We start from the raw sequence: 24,730 nt of genomic DNA, 5'->3' as shown, positions 1-24,730 counted from the left end.
AGCAAAAGCAGAGTTTTCTAACATCAGGGGTGCACTACATTGTAACCTTTGGATTTTGATTCAATGGTTTTCAAGATTTTCTTGGACATCTGATTGTTCCTACAAAGCCCCTACAAAGTGCTAAAACATATTTTATTTAGTGACTTCTTTATTATTCTTTGTTGATTTAGTGACTTCTTTATTATTGTTTGTTTTTTTGAATGTATTCTTGTAATAAATCCATACACTATGCAGTTAGGTGAAGAAGCTTTGGTTTGGCTTTCTAATGGGTCTGTGCATGAGTTTTTTTGAGTACAAAAAAGTTTTCTTCAAATATTGGGAAGTCATATCTTTTTGGATTTAACTGAGTATTTGGTAGAGTATTCTATTGACATAAAATTATAATCTATTATTAACATGTTTTATAAACTATCATTTTATTTAATTATTTGCAATGTTATCTGCATTTGTAAATTTTGTTCCACAAGTTAATTCAAATTGTTTATTGAAAGTTCTTTTTTATTTATAGCTTATTTATCAATGGTAAAAGTTTAGTTAAATTTTAACTTGTTTTTTTTTTTAGTTTGCTATTTTTAATGAGTCTTTTTTAATTTTATTGTCTTTTTTCCATTCCACATTTCTAGTACTATTATTAATCCAATTTAATAAGCAAATCATGCACCAAATAGGATTTTAATCTTTCTCATTTTTATTTTTTTGTTTTTGAAAAATTAAATTTAATAAATTTGTTTTTAAAATGCCAAGATATCGATTTATACTCTTAGCTTTATATTTTAATCAAAAACTCATAAAAATTAAATAAAAAAATACAAAATCTAATTTCTAACTAGTTGATTAAGCTATGAGTGAGCATACTGGCTCATAGCTTGATCAACTAGGACTGATTTTATGTTTTAAATTTTTAAAATTTTTAAATATAAAATATTGATTTTTCAATTATTTTTTTTGTATTATCATATAAGCACAGGTCTCGAAAATAATTATGCATGATGTTATATAGAAAAAATTTGTAGGATATATGCGCATATGTCTGTTGTAGAGGTGTGTTGATTTTTAGAGTAAAAAAAAACAAAACAAAAATATCAAAAAAAGATAAAAGGATTCTTGTGCATTTTGAAATCATTTTGTTTATTTAACAAGTTATCACCTTTATATGTTAAAATAAGGAATTTTTCGTATAAGCAAAGATTGCAAATTTTTGACGAGGAGTTATAAGGATTGCAATGTTTCACAATTTTCCACTTAATTGAGGGTGTTAACATTTTGTCTTTAATGTCCCAAATTTCTTTAGACAACTCATTATCATTTTTATATTTATTAATGTTAAAAGATTTTAGGTGATTAGCATACTGAAATTTGAATGGAGTTTCACATAAGCCAAAATATACTTTTTCTTTGTAGTCAGGTTTATTTGGCAACAATAACTAATGTTCTTCAACAAGCACTGATTGTTCATGGGACAGATGAATTTCTTGACACAGTTGTATGTTTTTCCCTCATCTTTATCTTGGCTATATAATATCCTGTAACTGTGGGAAATAATGATGGACTTTATGTTTGGCATACATGAGTAGCTTATTTTAATGGTATTTCGATTAAATATCTTACGAAGTTTAAGACCAACTGGAGAGTGCAGGTCTACCATGTTTAAAAAACAACTGCCTATTTTTTTTGTCACCGGTGATTAGCTAATATTTTGTTTTGTTTTGTTTTTTCTTTGGTTATCATCAAGTATGTCTTAGCGACATAAAGATCCCACTACACAGTATTTTGTAATATCTAGCGCGTATTTTTTGGTTTTTGATTTTGTATTCAATGGCTGATGAATGCTGTTTTGGTATTAAACTTAAAGTACCGTAAAAAAAGTTGTTTTTTCTTCGTTAATATATAAACATATATATATATATATATATATATATATATATATATATATATATATATATATATATATATATATATATATGTATATATATATACATATATATTTTATATGTATATATATATATTTTTTTAGACAATACTCATAGTTGATTTTTTTAAGTGATGATATTAATCGAGTTGCACAATGTTGGACTCTTTCTAATAACTTAATTTCTCCTCTTCGAATAGGTGACCAAACTTGTACTGCAAACTCTAACAGTGGTTGCACAAAAGAAACATAAAATATTCTCAGCAGTCTAATATCTAAGCAAATGAAGCATTTTCTAATCCGACCCAACATTTGGTTGGCTTTGCCTACCCATTTTATAACATGATTTTTCCATTTCAGATTGCTTGAGAAGATTACTCCAAGATCACTTTCAGATTCTGTTATGTTTAACTTTTGTTCATTGATATAAAAGGGTGATTTATTGTTATTCCGGCCAAAGTGCATGACCATACATTTTGAAATATTAAATTTCACAAGCCAGTCTTGAGTCCACTAAATCAAGATCTGATTGCAAGGAAAGAGTTGATGCACTGAAAAGCATTTCATTCAAAATTTTGGTGTCATCTGCATACAGCTTGGTTAGATTTGTTAGAGTTTCAGACAAATCGTTTATAAATAGTACAAACAAGAGTGGTCCAATTACTGACCCTTGTGGCACACCACTGGTAATTTCTGCCCAAGAGGATACATTTTCACCTATCACAACTCTTTGTTTTCTTTCTTTTAAAAATGCTTCAATCCATTGTATTGTCAGACCAGATATTCCATAAGCTGTAAGTTTAAGCAGCAATCTTTTATTATTGTGTCAGATCCCCTGGCACAATCCAAAAAGATAACATCAACAGGTTTACCATTCTCTAAGGCGGTTGAAATAAAATCAAGTGTTTCAAGTAGATGCATTAAGCATGATTTATTTTTAACAAAACCGTGCTGTTGCTTGACTATTAGTTTCAACTTATATAGAAAAGTTTTAAGTTTACATCTGATTATACCTTCCATTATTTTACATGCACTTGAGGTGAGTGATACCGGTCGGTAGTTTCCTGCTAAGGTTTTTTCGCCTTTTTTGTACAGAGGAGTGATATTTGCTAATCTATATTGCGTTGGCAGTTTGCAGGTTTTAAACGATTCTTTAAAAATATACGTAAGTGGAATAGCAAAGGCTGATGCACAATTCTTTAAAATAGCTGAATGTAAATTATGATTTGTTATCTTTTAAGTATTTTAATCTTAGATAGACATCTTCATATGTAAAATCTTCATTTGTCATAATGAATGTTTCAGTAGTTCTTTAATCAAAAGAAGGCAGTGGACCATCATCTTCTTTCACAAATGCAGCTTGAAAATTTTTGTTTAAGATATCAGCAATATCTTTTGAATTTTGAGTGGTTATACCATTTTCTCCCTTTAATGCTTTTATAGTATCTTTGACTGCTTGTTGATTGTTTATGTAGCTGTAGAGAAGCTTTAAATTCTTGATGGCTCTTTTTACCAAATTAAGCTCAAAGTTTTGTCTCACTTTTTCAATCTCATCTGCTACATTTTTGCAAATCATTTTGTATTTAGATTTCAAAACAGGGTCTTTCCACTTACAAGAGCAGTTTTTACAAATTAGATTCAAATTTTGAATCTATTTCGCTAACACTCGCTGACTGAATTGTAAAGATTAAATCTAAGGTACTCCCAAGTTGTTCATCTGACAGCTGGAAAGTTGGTATGTTAATATGCTGATAAAGAAAATTATCATTTAAAATATCTGTAAATTTATATTCAATTCCAATCTCCTTCGAAATTGCATCAACACAGCCATTTGACCAGTTGATTGATGGGAAATTGAAGTCTCCCATGATAAGTAAGTCTTTGAACTTATTTTTGTCTATATATTTGCATGCCAGGCCAAAAGCCACATCAAATTCTGCTATATCCAAAAAATCATTTGGCCTGTAGATACATCCAAGTAAATACTTGTCATTATCAAAATAAGCAACTGCCCACACTTATTCTAGTTTACAAGGATTTAAAACAACATCGCTTAGTTCATAGGAGTCTAATGAGTTGTCTATATATAAACAAACATCACCGCCTTTTTGTCTGTCTGATCTGTCTTTTCTTTACAGATGGTAACCTTCAATGTTTACAACTGAATCACTTTTAAACCATGTCTCAATCATAGAAATTACATTTGGTTTGTATTGTTCAATGTCCACTTTAAACTCATTTAACTTGTTATCGAGATAGCCTTTAGGTATAAACATGACAGCTTTTTAATTTCATTGCAATCTGACACTGAATAATATATAAAATTATTGCAATCTGACACTGAATTATATAAAAAATTATTGATCTGATTTCTTTTTGAATTTGATGATCTTATTGCCATCGATGCCATACCAAAAAGGGTCATTGTCCGGTCTTGCTTGATTCATTTTATTTCTTTCAGTTCTGAGGTTGAAATCCTGGAGTCTCTGAGCCTCAGTCAAATCTGGACTAAGATAAATATCTTTATGTGCAACATTACTTCTCAATTTTTTAGCTGATGCTAACATTGTGTTGCGAAGAATATCCTCAGCTAATTCAACAAGAATTGGACCTGGTTTATTAGTTTTAGATCTCAGCTGTCTAACAAATTTTGTTATTACATTTTTTTGATTTATGAAAAGTTTCATTTACTTTTGACTCGTCTTCTTTTGATTTCATTTCTATGCTTTCTTTAGTTGATTCGGCCACTCTATAAATAATGACATTTTTTGCTCTTCTTTTTCTTTCGTCTTACTCATTAAGCTACATTTTTTTCTTAGCTACATTTGTTACCATCAGCTGCTCTGTAGGCTTCTTTTTTTGTATACCCTGTTTGACAATAAGCGACCAGTCACTGATAGACTTGCTTGATTTATTTCTGTCTTCAGATTTTTAATGTTTTAGTCATTTTCAGTTTTAGTTGTTTCTGGTTCAAAGAGTTCCAAAAAAGCGTTAGAAAGCTGGCTACACCATTTATGAATGTCTTAAGTTGTTTGAGAGTGCGAACCAGCACCCAATTTTGGCCAATTGTCCTGTTTAAGAAAATCTAAATTCATTCCTTAACTGATATTGTCTACTCTCTTGATTAGAGGGCTACCACCCTGAATAACAGTGGATTACCCCTTGTTGTGAGTTTATTAAACTTATTACACAGGGACTTATTAACACAAATACTGTAAAAAGTTTAGATGTTTTTTTTTCCGTATATATATAATTATATATATATATAGTTATATTCTGTATATATATGTATATACATATATATATATATATATATATATATATATATATATATATATATATATATATATATATATATATATATATATATATATATATACATATATATATATATATATATATATATATATATATATATATATATATATATATATATATATATATATATATATATATATATATATATATATATATATATAATTATATATAATAAATATATATATATATATATATATATATATATATATATATATATATATATATATATATATATATATATATATATATATATATATGTATATATATATATATATCTTTTGGCCTTATATTAATGTAATGTAAGGCCAAAAATATTTGTGAATTTTTTAAATTTATTTACTTTAAAGTAGTTAAATAGTGAAGTATAATTAGTTGTCGAATCATTTATGAAATTTTTTTTTTAAATATATAACTTACTAAAAAATTATTTTTTTAACAAAAAAAGAATCCTTGATTTTTTATTTTATTTTATTTAGGTTTTGCAACAAGATTGATGTTTTAAAATCCAAACATAATTACTTTGAAACCTAATTATTTTAAACCTCAATAAAATATAAAATAATACATATATAGAATAAAACAAAAGTATATATATAGAAAAAAAAGATTCTTTAAAAAGATTTGAATTTGCACCCAATATCGTTTTGACAGTTGTGTCTTAAATGCAGAAGATTACATAATCTAAGTGCAATACTAACATAGATACACTAACAACAACTAACATAGCGCTATGTGAAAAATGATAAGATTTAGACTTATTTTGTGTACAAATAATATTTCTACTATGCACTTATTGTTTGTACACTCATACAAAAAAATGACTACATAAAGTGAAATGCTTTTGAGTTTAAAAAAAAGGAATGTTATTTTTATTTTTTTATTTTTTCATGTTTATCTTTTATTTATTTTCTCATTTGTTAAGATCTTTTTGCAGTTTGTGGCTGTTTTTTTTTCCTAATTTTTTCTTTAGTTTTTTTTTTTGGAGCCTTTTTCTAACATTTAAAAATTATTAAATCATGCAAAGAGTCATGACCAAGTTATCAAAGCAAAACACTATATGCATGGTCAGGCAAGTGGTGCATCAGAATGCATCTCCTGTAAAACCCATCAAACATACACACATACATACATACATACATACATACATACATACATACATACATACATACATACATACATACATACATACATACATATATGCATACATAGATACATACATACATAAATACATTTTTACATACATACATTTATACATACATACATACATAACCATATGTGCAGTTTTGAATTAATAACTTTTTTTATAGGTGTTTATGTTAACAGTGAAAGGACAGTAACTTTGAATGACTTTGAAAACTCATTTACTACTGTATCAATACACTGGCAAAAGCGTTTTATCAACTTCATAGAAGAAAAATGGATATTAGCTGCACCATCAGCCTTATATTCTCATCATGATGATCTAATAAAAAATATATTACATGCTCAACTTATTACTGAAGTAAACTTATCGGATAATAAACTTGAATTTGTTCCATTTATACTTTTTCAGTTACCTTCTTTAAGGAAGCTAAATCTATCAAATAATAGGCTTTATGATTTGTGCTTTATGAACTCAAGCAAGAATGAAAATATTTCAAATCAAAATTTGGTTGGTCCTACTTTAGAAGAGCTAGAATTACAGCATAATACTCTTGAAACTCTTCCAAGATTTATTTTTGAAATGCCCATTTTGCAGTATATCAACTGCAGCAGCAATAATTTGAAGAGTATGCCGATGGAAATGTGGCTTTCAGAATCATTGAAGGTTTTGTTGCTTGATCACAATCATTTAAATAAATTACCTTCTTTGATAAACTTTAGCAGGTGATTGTATTTTTTAGTTTTTTCTTTTTTCTTTTTAATTAAAATGGTGGTTTTATATTTTAGCTCAAATAGTAGTTTAAGTTATTTTTATAACATATATAGTTTTTTTATGTTCTTTAAATAGTTAATTAAATTTAATTAGTAATCTAACTTAATAATTTAATTGTTTGTCATGTTTTATGTTAATTTTTTTTTCAATTATTTTAGGAACATAATTATTATACTATTATCAAGTTATAAAATTCATGATTTTTAATTTTATGATTTTAGAGAACTTAACAATGATCAAGTGGATAATCAAATTGATAATCGTTTATTAAGGCATTCTGTTTCCAAAAAAAAAGTTCTTTATAGTAGAAAATCAAATAAGTATAGTGTTTACAATATAGAAAAACAGAAATGTGCAATAAATTCTGGTTTAATTCACCTTGATTTGTCAAATAATAAATTTTCAAAAGTGCCTGTTGGAATCTCGTGTCTTGCGCCTAACTTATTTTATCTCAACTTAAGTTATAATGAAATTTCTGAAATAAAGTGTATATCTTGCTTTCCAAAACATTTAAGTCATTTAGCTCTTGTTAAAAACAACCTGGACACAATATATTTTTCTGAAAAGCAAAAACCAAGTAGTTTTTGTTATGCATATCCAGAAAGTTTTTGTTTAACATCTAACAACCCTTGTGAACATCAACAACACAATCAGCTAGTCGATCTTGTTCATCTTGATTTATTGGGAAATAAACTTAAATCAATCAGTTTATTTTATTCATACAGTAATAAAAAAGAATTATTTTGTGAAAATTTAAAGTCACTTAATATTTCTGATACATCGTTGAAATCGTTACCTGATGGTATAAAATATTTAAAAAAGCTAGAAGCGTTATATTTTACTCAAGACACCATTATAAGTAATGTACTTTATGGTCTCATTGAACAAGTTGAGCCAAGCCCTCAATGTCCAAAGAAAGTTGCTTCAAGTATAAAGATTGGTTGCGAAAGAAATTTAAATGTTAAATCTCTACAAAAAGCTGAAGAACTTATAAAGAAAAAGTAATTTTTTATAAAAAAAGTATATATATTTTTATAAAAAAAGTATATATATTTTTATAAAAAAAGTATATATATATATATATATATATATATATATATATATATATATATATATATATATATATATATATATATATATATATATATATATATATATATATATATATATATATATATATATATATATATATATATATGTATATATATACACTTTTACTAAAAACTGTAAATACATATGTGTGTGTGTGTGTGTGTGTGTACAGGCTTGGCCAGGAAGGTGTGCAATTTCAAGTCTTTACATGACCACAAAAATAATATTTTGTTATGACAATTTAACCACGGTTTTTAAAAATTGTGCTGAAAAAGATTGGTTTAATATGGGTTGAACACAATAAAGTTCAGCACCTTTTAATCATTATATACTCAAAAGCTACTTGACAAATTTTTTTAATTTTTTTGCAAGCTAATGTGTTGTTGTTTGATTGTAATGGTAATGAATATTGGTTATCATTGCAATTGGATTAAAATGAGTAAACAAATATCAAATTGAAAAAAAGTTTCAAATTTTTTTTTTTAAAATCCTTCATTGTCACAAGTCGACATTTCAAAATTGGCCAGTGTTTCTCAATCATCAATTGAATTTATTTTGTGGCGATATAATATTGAAAGAGAAGCTGGAAGCGGAAAAAAGAAAGGATTTGAAGATAAGTACAGAGCATAATCAATTATTCGCTCCATAATGGCAAATCCATGTCAGTAGTGGTAGAGAGATCTTGCGAGAAAATTTAAATGCAGCCAAGCTTTGATAGGAAAAGTACTTAGATCTCACGAATATAAAAAGAAATATCATAAAAAGAAAACTCCAAAGCAATCCATAGATGGTGAAATTGAAGCAATTCGTTGTTCAAAAAAGCTATATAAACTTTAAATCGAGAAAGCTTGTGCAGAATATAAGACAATGAAACCTATTGCAAAAAGGCCTATTCAAATTTGCCAGGGCAGCAATATTTTTATCTGTCGAAAGGTAGATATGTTGCCAAAAAATTCAAGTGTATTCAAACTGAAAAATTTGGTTCCAAGTTCCTTATTTAACAAGCCATCTGCTCTTGTGGTTTAAAAAGTACACCATACATTAGTCGTATAACTTTGAACGCAGATTTACATATAAAAGAATGCTTAAAGAAATGCCTTTTACCAGTTATTAAAAAGCATGAAATGCCCACAATATTTTGGCCTGATTTGGCTACAATTCACTACTCCAAGAAGTCTCTAGAATGGTATGAACAAAATGGCGTTGAATTTGTTCCTAAGGAAGCAAATCCTCCATATTGTCCTGAGCAGCGAGTTATTGAAAGTTAGTGGTTAATTATAAAAGGAATCTTATTGAAAAGCAAGAAATTAGCTACAAATAAAAAGGTTTTAAGAAAAAAGGGATAGCCGCCTCAAAAAAATTAACTCAAGATCCAGCAGATGAAGTCAAGTACTCGCAAAGATATTTGGTTTCTATCTAATTTATTTAAATTATTTATTTTTTATCTTCCGATAAAAAATAAATAATTTAATTAGCTTCATTGTGTCAAAAAATTACAAAAATCTGTTAAGTAGTTTTTGCGTAATTAACAATTTAAGGGTGCTGAATTTCATCGCGTTCAGCCGATAATAATTATGGATAGTTATGTTAAAAATAAATAACTTTAGTAAAGATAAACAACACGTTTATCGAAAGTTGTGTAAAATTTTATTTATATTATTTAATTACATAGACATTTTTATAAATAAAATAAAAAAGTAAAAATTATAAAAAAAATTTTTATAAGCGATGTTATTAAGCGATGAAGCGAAGTTATTAACTTTAAACAACAATGGTCTCTTTGATAAACTTTATATAAGAATCATTTAAGTTAATTCACACGAAAAGTAAAAAAATTTTGTTAAGAAGAAAAAAAAAGACCTTTTTGAATGCCGTTTTAATTAAATAACTTTGATCTTCACTTATGCTTTTATATTATTGAAACGCATTTAAATAAAGTAATAAATCACTGTTAATGATTTTTTATAAGAACATTTATGAATAATATATATATATTTTTTTTATATTTATATAAGTATATATTTGTTATTATAAATGTCATTAAATAAAAAAAAAATTATATCAACTTTTAGACTTTTAATAAACGATTTAATTATTTTTTCTTTTCTTTACGTTACTGCGAAGAATTGTTAATAATTATTTTTTAACTTTTAAATGTGCACATTTATTTAACAATCGTTAGATGTAAGTTGTTAGTTTATTTAATAAGTTTTATTGTTATAGTTTATTATTTATTTTAGTTAAGTTTTAATTTAATTTTTTTATTTCAGTTAAATTATTTTTATTTTGTCTTTTGTTATTTTTTTAAGAAGATTTATTTGCTTCATTATGATAAGTTTTTTTTAAGTTTTTTCATAGTTACGATTAAAATGCGCGCTTTTAAAATGTATACAAATTTTCAAAACATGTTAACAGCCGTGGTCAAGTTTTAAAATCAAATAGTAATTACGTGGTGAAATTATGATTTGAAATCGCATGCCTCCCTGGTAAAAAAAAAACTGGTCAAAAGATTTTGTGTTTTTATTTTACAAGCTCTTTTTATTTTACAAACTTTTACAAAATTAAGTTTAAAAAAAAACATTTAATGATTTTATTTAAGGTATTGATATATAAAAATCATGCTTATTCAAGTATCATTATATATATATAAATAAATATATATATATATATATATTTAATATATATATATTTAATATATATATATTTATATATATATATATCTATATATATATATGTATCTATATATATATATATATCTATATATATATATATATATATATATATATATATATATATATATATATATATATATATATATATATATATATATATATATATATCTATATCTATATATATATATATATATATATATATATATATATATATATATATATATATATATATATATATATATATATATATATATATATATCTATATATATCTATATATGTATATATATATCTATATATGTATATATATATCTATATATGTATATATATATCTATATATATCTATCTATATATATATATATATATATATATATATATATATATATATATATATATATATATATATATATATATATATATATATATATATATATATCTATATATATATATATCTATATATATCTATATATGTATATATATATCTATATATATCTATCTATATATATATATATATATATATATATATATATATATATATATATATATATATATATATATATATATATATATATATATATATATATATATATATATATATATATATATATATATATATATATATAGATATAAATATATATAGATATATATAGATATATATATATATTAAATAAGAAAAAAACCTCAATGTTGTTTATTGAAGAAAATCAATGCCAAAGCATTAAAAAATATGTTTTATAATGTAATGTTGCTATAACAAAAGGCGTTACTAAACATAAAATATAGTACAAAATAATTGTTGGCAGAGTTGTTTTATTGTATTATTATCTTGATTGAGTCATTTTCTTCTGAACACACTCTCTTAAATTAATACTTTGTCGTAGCACCTTTTGCAGCAAGGACTGCTTTAATTCTCCGAGACATACTATCAACAAGCCTTGTTAATAACAAGAGTCTAAGCTATTTCATGCCTCTTGAACGCAATTGAAAAGACTAGTTTCATCATTTCATGTTCTTTTTTTAATTTTATCTTCGAGTATTTACCATAGATTTTCAATTGGATTTAGGTATAGTGAGTGACTAGGCCACCAGTCAAATGTAAGCATTTTTTTTAACATATGCTTTATTATGTTTTGTTGTGTGCTCAGGATCATTATCTTGTTGAAATAGGTAGTTGTTATCTGGAAATAATTCCATCAGCTTGACTTTGCATGATCCCATGGTAATCTTGTGAATCCTTCCTGTAGCATGTGCTGCAAGCATCCCGGTACATTTATCTTCTTATAATGTTTAACAGTGGATTTAATACACCCAGGAGGATACTTTTAATTACTACGTCTCCAAACACGAAATCTGCGAGTGCATCGAAAATCAAAAGGAGATTTATCTGATCAAACAACTCTACTCCATGGGCAATAGTCCAGTCTTTAAGTGCACTGCACCATTAGAGCCTATGCGCAATGTTTACTTTTGATAGACGAGGCTTCCTGACAGCCCAATATAAGTCTAAAGTTTTGCACTCTTGTAAACGACGAATTATAATTTTTCCTAAAATGTTTACCAGTTAAATACCAGTTTCCACTTTTATTTCATCTGTAGATATGCGACAATTTTTAGGGGCAGCTTGGACAATACATCTATCTTCTCTATTTGTAGTTTTTTTCCTTCTTCCTGATTCAGAACAACGTACTGTTTCTCTTGTGTCTTCATACTTTTTCAAAAAATCAGAAATAGTACTTTTTTCACATCCAATCTTATCTGAAATATCTGAGTCACTCCGAATCATGACATTTCAATAATTCTTCCTTTATTGACATCATTAAGGACCATTTTTATATGTATTGTACTTTATATATCTAATCTAAAAAGTAATAAATTAGCATTATGAATACATATCAGATTTTGCATATATAAAAGCTGAGGGTTAGATTAACCCTGTCTATATAGAGTTTGTATTTCTATTTTATTAAAAAATATTATTGAGTTATTAAACCATAAAAAGTCATAAAAACAAGAAAAAAATAAATTTAGCTTCAATATGAAATTCATGTTTATTATAAGAAATACGATAACTGAAACAAAAATAAACAAAAAATTTAAAAAAAGCAAAGATATGGGTTTGTTTAAACCTCCTTGAAATGTTTTGAAAACCCCAAAAAAGTTTTTTTGGGGTTTTCAAAAAAAAGTAAGTTTTTTTGCAAAAAAATAACTTACTTTTTTCTGTATATATAATTTGAAATATGTTTATAACTAATATAAATAAAGTAGTTGTCAAACAAACACTACATATGAAATATTTCTTTCTTTCATTGTTACTATTAAGTAATTTTAATGAAGATACACTAAATTTAAGTTTAATATTTTTAAGCACTTCAAAAAATCAAAATATGAGGAATCAGAATATAATATTTGTTTTCAATCAAAATATTTAGAACTACATCAATATGGAGATTGTACTTCACCAACAGATATTTTTGAAATTTTAGCAAAGGCAAAAAGGAGGCCTGGTAACCATGGTATTATTATTTTTTTGGGAATTTTTTTTTGTTTTTAATAAAATAAATATATTAAAGAGTCTTTTGGTACAAAGTTGAGGGTGGGGTTTTTTGAGGATTTTTATAAATAATTAAACAATTTATAATGAAAAAGTACATTTAGATGTTACTTATGAGGAAATTGCTTATTTTGAAAACTTCCATTATAAGAAAAAAAACCCATTAACAATAGTTAAAATGAAAAATTCATAATAAATGTAATATATTGAGTCAAAATAATCAAACAAATACAAGTTTTAAATAAAAAACTAGTCAATTAAAACCAGAACTTGCATCTGAATACTTCATAAATTGCTTATAAAAGAAAACTGGTGTGATATGATTGAGCTAATTTAAAGATTGAATTTTTAGCAAATCATCTGTGTCTATCTGGTATATGTGCCCTGTTCTTGAAGATAAATGTTTTATCATAATTAAAATATGGGGCTTACCCAACAAAAATCATCTCTACTTGGCCACTACAATGAAGACTTAAGTAAATGAAGATGGATGAATTTTACAAGGGTGTCTTCATTTCTTTCATCAACTTTGAATATTAAACCAACCCAGTAAACATCATATTTGCAGATATAATATTTTCCTGCAATGATTTCTTGAAGATATTGGATTGAGCCAGTAAGGTTGAATGTCAGATTAAATTCCTCCTGCTCAGAGACTCTTATGACATTTATGCTTGTTGTATCCTGCGGAATAAATTGGTGGAAACTTCTTGTACCAGGTAAAGTCTTTGCATTATTCAAGCAGAGAGTTAAAGATTTATGAACTGATAAAATATCTTCGCCTTTTAAAAAAAAGAAGTAGATGCACAATGTTATCTTTTGAAAAATTGAACATTTCTTCAGCGTTCTGAATTTGTAAGTTAATTGGATGTTGAAGACTAGCACTTGAAGCAAGTCTTTTAACTGTTCCACCAATGCCATCACATGGCGATTTTCCATGTGGTGTTGCAAAAAAATTCCATTATATAATTCACAGATATAAAGCATAAAGACTTTGGTTGACTTCTAGTAGCACCCTCATTGTTTTTGTTATAAATAACTTCAGGGTGTAGGGTGCATTTATGTTGGTTCCAGTGGTAACTCTGGATTTTGTCTTGTATGACAAATTTAAAGTTTTCTGCAAAATCAACTAAAATAATAATTTCATTTATGGGTATAGATGACTTTAATGTATTTAAATATTTACTTTGTGCTTTAGCAATATAAGAGTGAGATGTTATGCTGTCAAGTTCTTCACTAAGACTTTCAATGAATTCGCTTATTGTAGATATGTAACTTAGAAGCTCTTCTCTATCTGTTGTACTTTACTGTTTGTATTCAAATATTTCATCTTCATCCACTTTGTCATTCTCTTCAAATGATCCTTCATTTTGTAATAGATTTGCAGTTATATAATTTATAATATTTTGAATTCCAGGGCAACAATTACATTTATGGACCATGCATTCCCTTGACTCTCTGCTACAAACAATCTTCTCAATAAGTTCATGGTAATTCTTCTCCAGTTTAACTGGGCTAAGCATAAGCTTTAGGTCTTGGTGTTTTGCACAAATACAAACAGCATGGGTTTCTTTATGATGAGCATAAATTTTGGCTTTAACTGAGCAAATTTAGAAAATTGCATTGTAAACATAGTTTACAATGCAATTTTCCAACAGATGCAATTCTTCTAATAACAATAAAAAAATTTCTAATAACAATGCAATTTTCTAACAACATGCATTGTAAACATAGTTGGACCTGCTCTTGCAGCCAATCTCCAACCATTATCACATTGTCGTAATGTTGCTTCTCTCTCTCTTTTCTACAAATACTATGATGGGCACTGCTCTTGTGCCATCTACTAAAATTCATTCTTGTGTTACTCGTCATTTAATTAAGTCTCATCCTTTTTCTGTGACTGTTCCTAAGTGCTCCAAAAACGCTTATTCGTCTAGTTTTTTTCCTCGAACATCAGTTCTTTGGAATTCGCTTCCTTCATCTTGCTTTCCTGATTCATATAATTTGCAATCTTTTAAGTCGTCCGTCAATCGTTATCTTGTTCTACAATCTTTATCTTTTCTCTTTCAGTAACTTCCAACTTTAATTAGTGGCTGCTTGCAGCCTTGTTGGAAGCGAAGATGTTTAAAAAAAAAAAATTGTATTTTGGATTGAGGGTGCTATAGTTTGAGTTCAATAAATAATTCCTTTAAATTGCAATTGAAGTAATCTCTTTGATACATGTTTATTTTTAGATACACTTACATAATCTTTTATACCTGGAAGTTGCCTACTAAACTGACCATTACAATAGGAGCTTTCCACCTTATCAATGATATCTGATTCAATTCTAACAATGTTAGTTTTTTCTGAAAGTGTTAATATTCCTTTTTCAAATTTAAGTTTTCTTGCTTTAGTTATGGTTGACTTTGATATATTAAATACTTCAGCTGCTTTCCTTAAAGACAATGAACCTTGAACCAATGTTAAATCTGAATCTTTTCTCTTCTTCATTGCCGTTTTCAGCTTTTCTTGCATTGAAAGTATCAATTTATTTAGATCTTCAGCTTTCTTCTGATGTTCAACATTGGGCTCCTCAGTAGCATCATTTTTCAGGTCTGTTGCGTTAAAATTGAAGATAACTGATAGCTTTTTTCACATAACATCAGTAGCTTGCATTAATTTTCTTTTCCCTGGAAAAATTTTAGCATGTTGTGGAACCTCATGAAATTTTATCAGTGATGCATCTAATTTATCAAAACTGGTGTTTATAAGTTCTTTTTCTTGTGCAATTTCTATATCTTCATCAAAAAATGTTTGTTCCAGAAAATCATCTTCACCATTGTGATCCTGTTAAGTAGACCAATCATCTATTTTTTTTACCACTTCTTTTCGACATGAAGGAAACATTTTAAAACCAGATGTTGTTTTAATACCAACTGAACAGATATCTTTTGCCAGTTGAATATCAATTTCTGACAAACCACCTATAAATATATTGATACCTATAAGTAAATGAATAAAATTCGCCAAAATTAGAAAATAATAGATTAGATAATATAATATTAGAAATAAAATTTAAAAATTTTTCAAACTAATTGAAAGTGTACTAGGTGTATTTTTTGTAAAAAGACAGCACAATAAGTTAAAAACATATAAATTTACCTTTTATATTAGTTTTATGCCTTTTAAATGAGTCGATGCAATTTTCTTGGGAGTTAGCAAACTGGTTAAGTAAAATTTGCTCATGATGTAAACAGATTTTAACATTAATATTTAATATTGATAGTCCAGATCTCCATAATAATAAACTTCTATCTCTCTCTGAATGGCTTGATAAATCTTTCAATCCAGTTGATTTAGTGTACACCATTTTATGACATTGATCATTTGATAAAATACCAACTGTACACAAAATCTTATTCATTTTATTTTTTTCAATTTTTTTCAAAAGTACACAGACATACATTTATTAAAAATGGAAAAAACTTTTATCATTAGTATTTTTAAATATGATATTATATATTTATTTTTTTTAACTTTGATTTTATAATTTTTTTTTTAATTAAATGATTAGCTACAGATACTAAGTCTTAGCGTGTTAATATTGAGTGTCTCTTCTGTTTTAGTAAAAGATGACATAATATGTCATTAATTAGAAAGCAAAAAGTTATTTAAAAAAGAAAAATTTATTTGAATTAAATTTTCTTTAAATAATAGGTTAAAAGGTTTTCTTTTATATAATATTTGATGAATAATGAAAATTACTAATGTCAATTAATTAAAAAGAAATCATGAACACAGACCTATAATACTTATTTTTTCACATAATACTCCTGTATTTTTACAAAAAATTTCAAAAAACCCACCTCTAAATTTTTCTCCAAAATACTTATTTAAAATATCTATTTTAATAAAAACAAAAAAAAATTCACAAAAAAAAAATGCTACCATGGTTACCAGGCCTCCTTTTTGCCTTTGTTAAAATTTCAAAAATATCTGAAGGTGAAGTACAATCCCCATATTAATATAGGGTAATTCCATGTAAAAGTAGGGCAGTCATTTCAGTCACTCCTTGGATTTCCTTTAAATTTTAACCAGCGGTACCTTTTAATGAAACATGAAAAAATACAAAATTTGAGCTCCCAAATCCAAACGGTTCAAAAGTTATGATGTTTTGAAGTTCAGCCTAAACAGCCTATTTTTTTTACGAAGTTTGCCATTTAATTGAATAATTTAAGATCTAGTGGAAGAATGTGGCTAAAAATTGGTACCTGATCATTTTTGAGGGTGTTGAATTCAAAAATGTAGATAAAATAGTGAAATTTAAATTTTTTGATAATTAATTTTTTATTTTAAAATGGTCAGTCAAATTTTTTGTTCTGTTACCATGGGTTGCACTTTCATTTATTCGCGGAGTTGCCCAAGTCTCAGGGTTTGATTTTTTTTTTTCAAATAAAATAGGTGATCCTAGGCTATCTTTATAAAAAAGATGGTTTTGATTTCTTAATAATAAAGATATGTCAATTTGAAATTTAGACAAAAACTTTCTTTATTTGGCCGCTATTCTCTATTATAGATTTTATAGCAATACTTTTTGTGTGTATGATTTAAGTTTTAGTAGAGAAATATGACAGAAAATTGGTACCTGACCATTTTTAAAGGTGTTGAATACAAAGATGAAGAGAAATCAACCCAATTCCTAATATTTTAGAATAATTTTTGAATTTTAAAATGTCAACAGTCCTTTTTTTCTTCTTGTAACCATAATTTGCATTTTACTTCTTTCTGGAGTTGTCTTACTCTCATTGTGAAATAAGATGTTTTGGAAAAGTTTAGGTCTCTGAAAGAAAATAAAAAATTATATTGCTTTGCATAACTTGCATATTTGATCAATATTTTCAAAAGTATACATCGAAATATAATATACTATACAACACATTGAAAAAATAATTTCTATTTTTTTTATTCTAATAATTTGGTATTATTTCAAAATTTTGGTTGCATGCTAAAATTTTAGGTTACATGCTCAAATGTTGTGTTAAAAAATAAGAAACTAAAATGCAAACTTTTTTGAAAAAAATTAAAAACCTGCTTTATTGAAAAAAGCTCAAAAATAAAAATGAAAAGGATTAACCAAATATTACTAAAACTGAAGTTTATATCATTTAAATAATGAAAGTAAAATATTAATCAACTTTCACTGAAAAGATAAAACTTGTTCAAATAGAGTTTCATCTTTTTTTGAGATTTGGTACTGATGTCCAGAAGATGTTGAAGGTGTTTTAATAAGAAAAATGACATTCATTCTTGGCACCTAGCAATTATCATCCTGCTTTGGCCAGTAGTACGACCAACTTGGATAATGTGGATGCATATACTTTACCATAAAATCATCATTCTCTTTATCAACTTCAGAAACCATACCAAGCCAGTAAAAATTGTGGTATTTGCAAAATAGGTATTGTGACATCATAACATTGTCAATTTTAATAATTTCATATTTTTGTTTTTTGAGGAAGTCAAATGTTAGAGCAAAATCATTATCATCGGATACCCTTTTTATTTTTATAATTGAATGAGAAGATGGTATAAATTGATGGAAACTTTTTGTCCCAGGAATAGTGGTTGCTATTAAAAGCCTATCAGTAAGTTTGTTTCTTACTTGCTCCATTTCTTCAGCAGTGACACAAACATAATCCCACTAATTGACTTTTACAGTATTCAAACATTACTTGAGAAGACAGTATATGACCTGTGGTTGGACTCTGCAAGCTAGCTGTTGCAACAAGCCTTTTAACAGTGCCATTTATTCTATCGCATGGAGATTTGCCATGGCTTGTTGCAAAGAAATTCCAGAAGCAACGAACAGAAAAATCTTGAGCATGGTGACATAAATTGTAAAAATGTTTGCAGTTTTTATACTGCCCTGCACAGCCATCAGAAAAATAATGAGTTTTTGTAATTGTGGGACAAAGATGATTTTTTATATGTTTAATGGTTTTATGCATAACTTCATTGATAAATCCAACATTATGATTCAAATCATCTGAAATTACACAAAAAGAAGATATTTCCAATTTCACTTTCTTGTAGTAGATGACAACTGGATGAATATTGACTCTTGCTCGAATGGTAACTCTGTATCTCGTCTTGTACTACAAAATTGTAATTCTCTGCAAAATCTGCCAATACAATAGCCTCATCAATACTAATTGTTTTTTTGAGATGCTTTAGATAGCTAGATTGTGATTTTGCTATAAATGAATTAGAAGTAATATTATCAAGTTTTTCACACAGGAGCTCTATGAATTCATTTAAGGGAAGTTTTATTGTTAATAGTTCAGTTCTATCTGTTGTTGTCCACTGTTTGAAATCACTGTCATATTGCTCTTTTGGATCATCATTTTGTGTGAGATACTGCTGGAATCAATTTTGGGCAGCTTGTATGCCAGAACAACTATAGCATCGGTGAATCATGCATACTTTAGATTTTCTATTGCAGACAATCTTTTTAATGATTTTGTGTTAAGATGTTTCAAGGCCTATAGCACTCAACATTAATTTAACATTTTGGTGTATTGTACACGCGCAAACAGATTATGTACATTTTGGGTCAGCAAGGATGCACCATTTAGGCCGAAGACCGCAAAATTTAGAAAATCCATATTTATGGCCTGGGTACTTTGTCTTATATGCCACACAGAGCTCCTTTAAGTTACACAAAATCAATTTACTTGGCATTTGCCTTGAATACTTATCATCATAGTACAAAAGCTTTGCAAGTTCCATAACATCTTTACTGATTGGATGCCGTTCAACCACATCAGGGTATGCTATGATGCCTTTTTGGTTGTGTAAAATCTTTGCATTTTTGAATTTTGTGTTTGGAAACTGAAAACTCTTTTGCTGCTTTTCTGATAGACCAAAAAATTGGGGTTAATGTCATAATTTGAAGTTGCTGCCTCCTGTTAGAAACCTTAAGTTTTTCTTTCATGCATTCTACAAGGAAGTCTAGATTGCCAGCTTTGGTTCGAATTTCCTTTAGAACTTCATTTTTTGGTGCAACAAGATTGGATTCAGTTACATCCAGAGCAGTTGCAAGCTTTTTAATAACTGGTTCTTTAACTTGCTTTATCTTTCTCTTTCCAAGTGAAGGCTTGTTAGAGGTTTTGGGTAAATGAAATTTTAGAGAAGACACTTTAAGTTCGCATAAAGTACTGTTGAGCAATGATCTTGTTGATTCCAGTGTAATTTCTTTTTCCATATTATCTTCAGTTAATTTTATCTCCAATTTGTTCTCTTCTGATTCTTCACTTGATGCTAATTTATGTTTGCATTGAGGACAAAGTTTTTCACCTGGAACTACGAATTTGGCTTTACTGCAAAGGTATTTTGCTGTATCCAAGTTTTATGAAGACTACCTAAAAAAAGCGAAGAACTCTTTTAATATCTATAAAAATTTTAATTAAACCTTAAAAAGTTTAAAGTTGTATGGCATTTAATAGTGCACTTTCAGAAGTCAGCTAAAAGGTTAAATATAGCTAAAATAGAATTTGGCTGCCAATAATTTTATTATTGTAACTCACAACATTTTCACAAAACTAAAAGTTATGATTACTATAAATATTTCTTATAACTTTGTTATGAATATGAAGTTGATTGCAGCACCGTGTTAATTTAGTTGTATAGCGCTTGAAATAAACATGTTTATGATGGAGACAAGTTGTTGGTTTGACATTTATTATTGAGAGCCCAGTCCTCCACATTATTATTTCTCTTTCATATTCAGGAATATCTTTAAAATGTTCAATTCCCAGCAACGAAGTATATGTTGTGAGATGACATTCACTTTGTAGGTTGATTCTAATAGAGCACTGTTGGCTGTTTGCCATGACTTAGAAAGTGAATTACCAAACAAGATTTAATAATTATTTAATGTAAAATTAAAATAATTTTTTTTTATTGAGATTTGTTATTGTTAACTGTTGTTTCAAAGCAATATTTAGACGACGGTAACTGACGTCCCAAAACTATATTTATACATCACAGCAGGTGTTGCAAAATTATAGTTTTCATGATAATTCAATTTTTAAAACTTTTTTATATTTATATATCAAAACCAACCTTAATAAACTGTTTTTACACACCACCATTGAACCCATGAGAGTCAGGCAATTTGTGAAAATGTTACCCCGTGTTTTGGTTTTGTAATATACCATTTTAAAATTATTCTAAAATATTAGGGATTCATTTCTCTTCATCTTTGTGTTCATTTCTCTTTATCTTTGTGTTCAACACTTTTAAAAATGGTCAGGTACAAATATTCAGTCATATTTCTCTACTAGAACTTAAATTATTCACACAAAAAGTATTGCTATAAAATCTATAATAGAGAATAGCGGCCAAATAAAGAAAGTTTTTGTCTAAATTTCAAATTGACATATCTTTATTATGCTTTAAGAAACCAAAACCATCTTTTTTATATAGATAGCCAAGGATCACCTAACTCATTTGAAAAAAAAAATCGAAGCCATGAGACTTGCGCAACTCCGGGAATTAATGAAAGCGCAACTCATGGTAACAGAACAAAAATTTGACTGACCATTTTAAAATAAAAAAATAACTATCAGAAAGTTTAAATTTCACTATTTTATCTACATTTTTGAATTCAGCACTCTCAAAATTGGTCAGGTACCAATTTTTAGTCATATTTTTCCACTAGATCTTAAATTATTCAATTAAAAGTACTACTACAAAGTTCATAATGGCGGAAGTGGAAAAAAATAGGGCGTTTGAGGCTGAATTTCAAAACATCATAAGTTTTGAACCGTTTGAATTTGGAAGCTCAAACTTAAAATTTTTTTTTTGTTATATTGATAGGTACCACTGCAGTGGTACTTATCAATACCTATTAAAAACTGCAGTGGTATCTATCAATACCTATTTAGAACTATAGAGTAATTCCATGTAAAAGTGGGACAAAAAATTGAAATTTTTCAGTCACCATCTCAGATTTCTTTCAAATTTAAACCAGTGCACTGGTTCAAATTTGAAAGAAATCTGAGAGGTTGACTAAAAAATTTAATTTTTTTGTCCCACTTTTACATGAAACTACCCTATAGTTCTAAATATTTTCATTGAAAACAAATATCATATTCTGATTTCTTAACTTAAAAACAATACTGGTGCTAATTTTCATCTTAATCACATGTTTAGTTGAACAGTAACTTGTAAAACAAAAACTATAGTAAAATCAAAATAGCTGCTGAACATATAAAATTGCTAAAAATAGCTGATTTTAAAGTAGCAATAACTTCAAAACCTAATTGATATCAGTGCTAAAATTTTGCAAGGTAGTCTATGTTATATAGGTGACCATTTTTCAAAGTATGAAGAAAATCTGAGATGGTGGGTTACATGTCTGTCCCACTTTCTCATGGAATACATCTATTACATTTTAACTATTGCAAGTTATACGACTCTGTATGTTCCATACACAACCATTTGATGTTGTAAATATTTTAACTTCTTGAAGGTTTTTTTTTGACTACTTTACTTTTGACTATTTGACTACTTTACAACGAGTATCTTTACATTTAAATAATCCTATTTCTTTATCAATTAACTGGAATTTTGCAAAGGTCAGTATTCTTAACAGATTAGGTGGTTGTTTAAATTCAATTCTTTGGAGTTTTGTATTGTGAAAAGCTTTTTCTATAATATTATCAGGATATTCGCATTCTTTTAGCCATATTTTAAGTTCTGCTAAAAATATGGCTAAAAGAATTTTTTTTTTGTGTTCTTTGACCAACTTTCTACCCATTCCAAAATAAATGGGGTTGCAAATTAAACATGTTTATAATTTTCATACACTTATAGATAATTATATAAAATTTAAAGCATGTAATTGAGTTACTTGAAAGTGTCTTATCTAAAACGAATGAATTTGTCACAAGACTGGATACATCTACCATGTCAACTTGATACATTTGATAGTCTGACTTTTCTCAAACTTATCTCTAAGAGATATGAGCCGTATTAAATCAAGTTGTAACACCTTAGTATATCTAAAAAAAATGCATCAAATGTGAATTCCAGCAGAAAATATTTTACCTCCCTAAAGTCCATGACATCTTTAATGTTAAATCAAAACCCCATTCACAAAGAAACTTAAATGCGTACACCATCATTGACTCTGTTTGCTGTGAGAGTTGTTGATTCTGATCCCTTGAAGTTTGCTTTGTTGTTGTTTATGCAATCTATTAGTGGCGAGAATGGAATGCCATATTTTAATGAAACTTTTCTGATTTTTTTTTAATTTTCTGAAGTATTTTTTTCTTTTATATCAGCTAAAACAGCTTTTGTATGTCTACTTCATTGTACAACATTTTACTTGGTCTTGAAAATGAATATTTAACAAATATTAATTAGTTATTTTTGTTTAATAATTTAATATAGGAAGAAACCAGAAATAACACGTGAGAAAAACCAATCATTTAATTTACATAGGTACCTCGTTTAAAAATTTACGAGTTTTTAATAAAGGAATTTAAAGTAAATATGTGAACGATTGGTTTATCAGAAAAAATTGAATAATAATTTTTTTTACTTTTTTGTCTAATTTGAACTCAATAAAAATACTCATCTTGGGCAGTTGTTAAATGCAACTAGCTGCTGTCTTGTAGAAGGCCACCTAGGCAAAGACTTAAGGGGTAAACAGATTCTATCTGTTGACCAGCCCCGCACCCCTTCTTCATCTATTAGGCTGGCGCAAATGTATTTATAATATATTCTTTCCAGTTTCGGATGTCGAATACTATATCTTCTTAACTCAATGTATAGGTTTTGCTTGTGTCTTTGTTTTTATGACTAGGCAACTCATTCTATTATCTCCTAATGAGGGTCTAAAACTCACTTTTATGGATCTGAGGTTGGCTGGTAGTCAGGTTTCCCGAACTCTGTGGTAGCTCTCGAAGAGGCTGATTCTATGAACAGCTGTAAAATATCAGAGTACTAACAGTGCTATGTTGTACATGGGTGGTATCCCTGTTCTTACTTTTGGTTTGCATTGTCAAGGCCACGTTTGGAGCCCTTTGTTACGTCTTATTAATAGTTGAGAGGCAATTGCTAGGACTAGAGTCAAGTTCTTTAACAAATTTAAAAATGACTAAAGTACCAAAAACTACAAAACACCAAAAACCATTGTCATTACCTACTTCTCTAAATCTATCATTCACTAATATTTGTGGTCTTTGAAGTAACTTTTCTTCTGTTGAGTATTATTTCTTGCAAA

The 24,730-nt window shown here is 27.2% G+C and overlaps 1 protein-coding gene across 2 annotated transcripts in view; it reads left to right on the top strand.

The window, feature by feature from the left end:
- The window catches only part of LOC101236587 (leucine-rich repeat serine/threonine-protein kinase 1), a 216,950-nt gene that overhangs the window by 61,553 nt on the left and 130,667 nt on the right, over positions 1 to 24,730 (top strand). For both annotated transcript variants that reach the window (XM_065792620.1, XM_065792621.1), the window contains 2 exons: positions 6,535 to 7,093; positions 7,364 to 8,143. In XM_065792620.1, the coding sequence (XP_065648692.1) occupies positions 6,535 to 7,093; positions 7,364 to 8,143 (1,339 nt within the window). The remainder of the gene's footprint in view (positions 1 to 6,534; positions 7,094 to 7,363; positions 8,144 to 24,730) is intronic.

This window comes from Hydra vulgaris, chromosome 03 (genome assembly GCF_038396675.1).
Source record: "Hydra vulgaris chromosome 03, alternate assembly HydraT2T_AEP".
NCBI classification, from domain to species: Eukaryota; Metazoa; Cnidaria; class Hydrozoa; order Anthoathecata; family Hydridae; genus Hydra; species Hydra vulgaris.
This window is presented reverse-complemented; position numbering and strand designations above follow the sequence as displayed.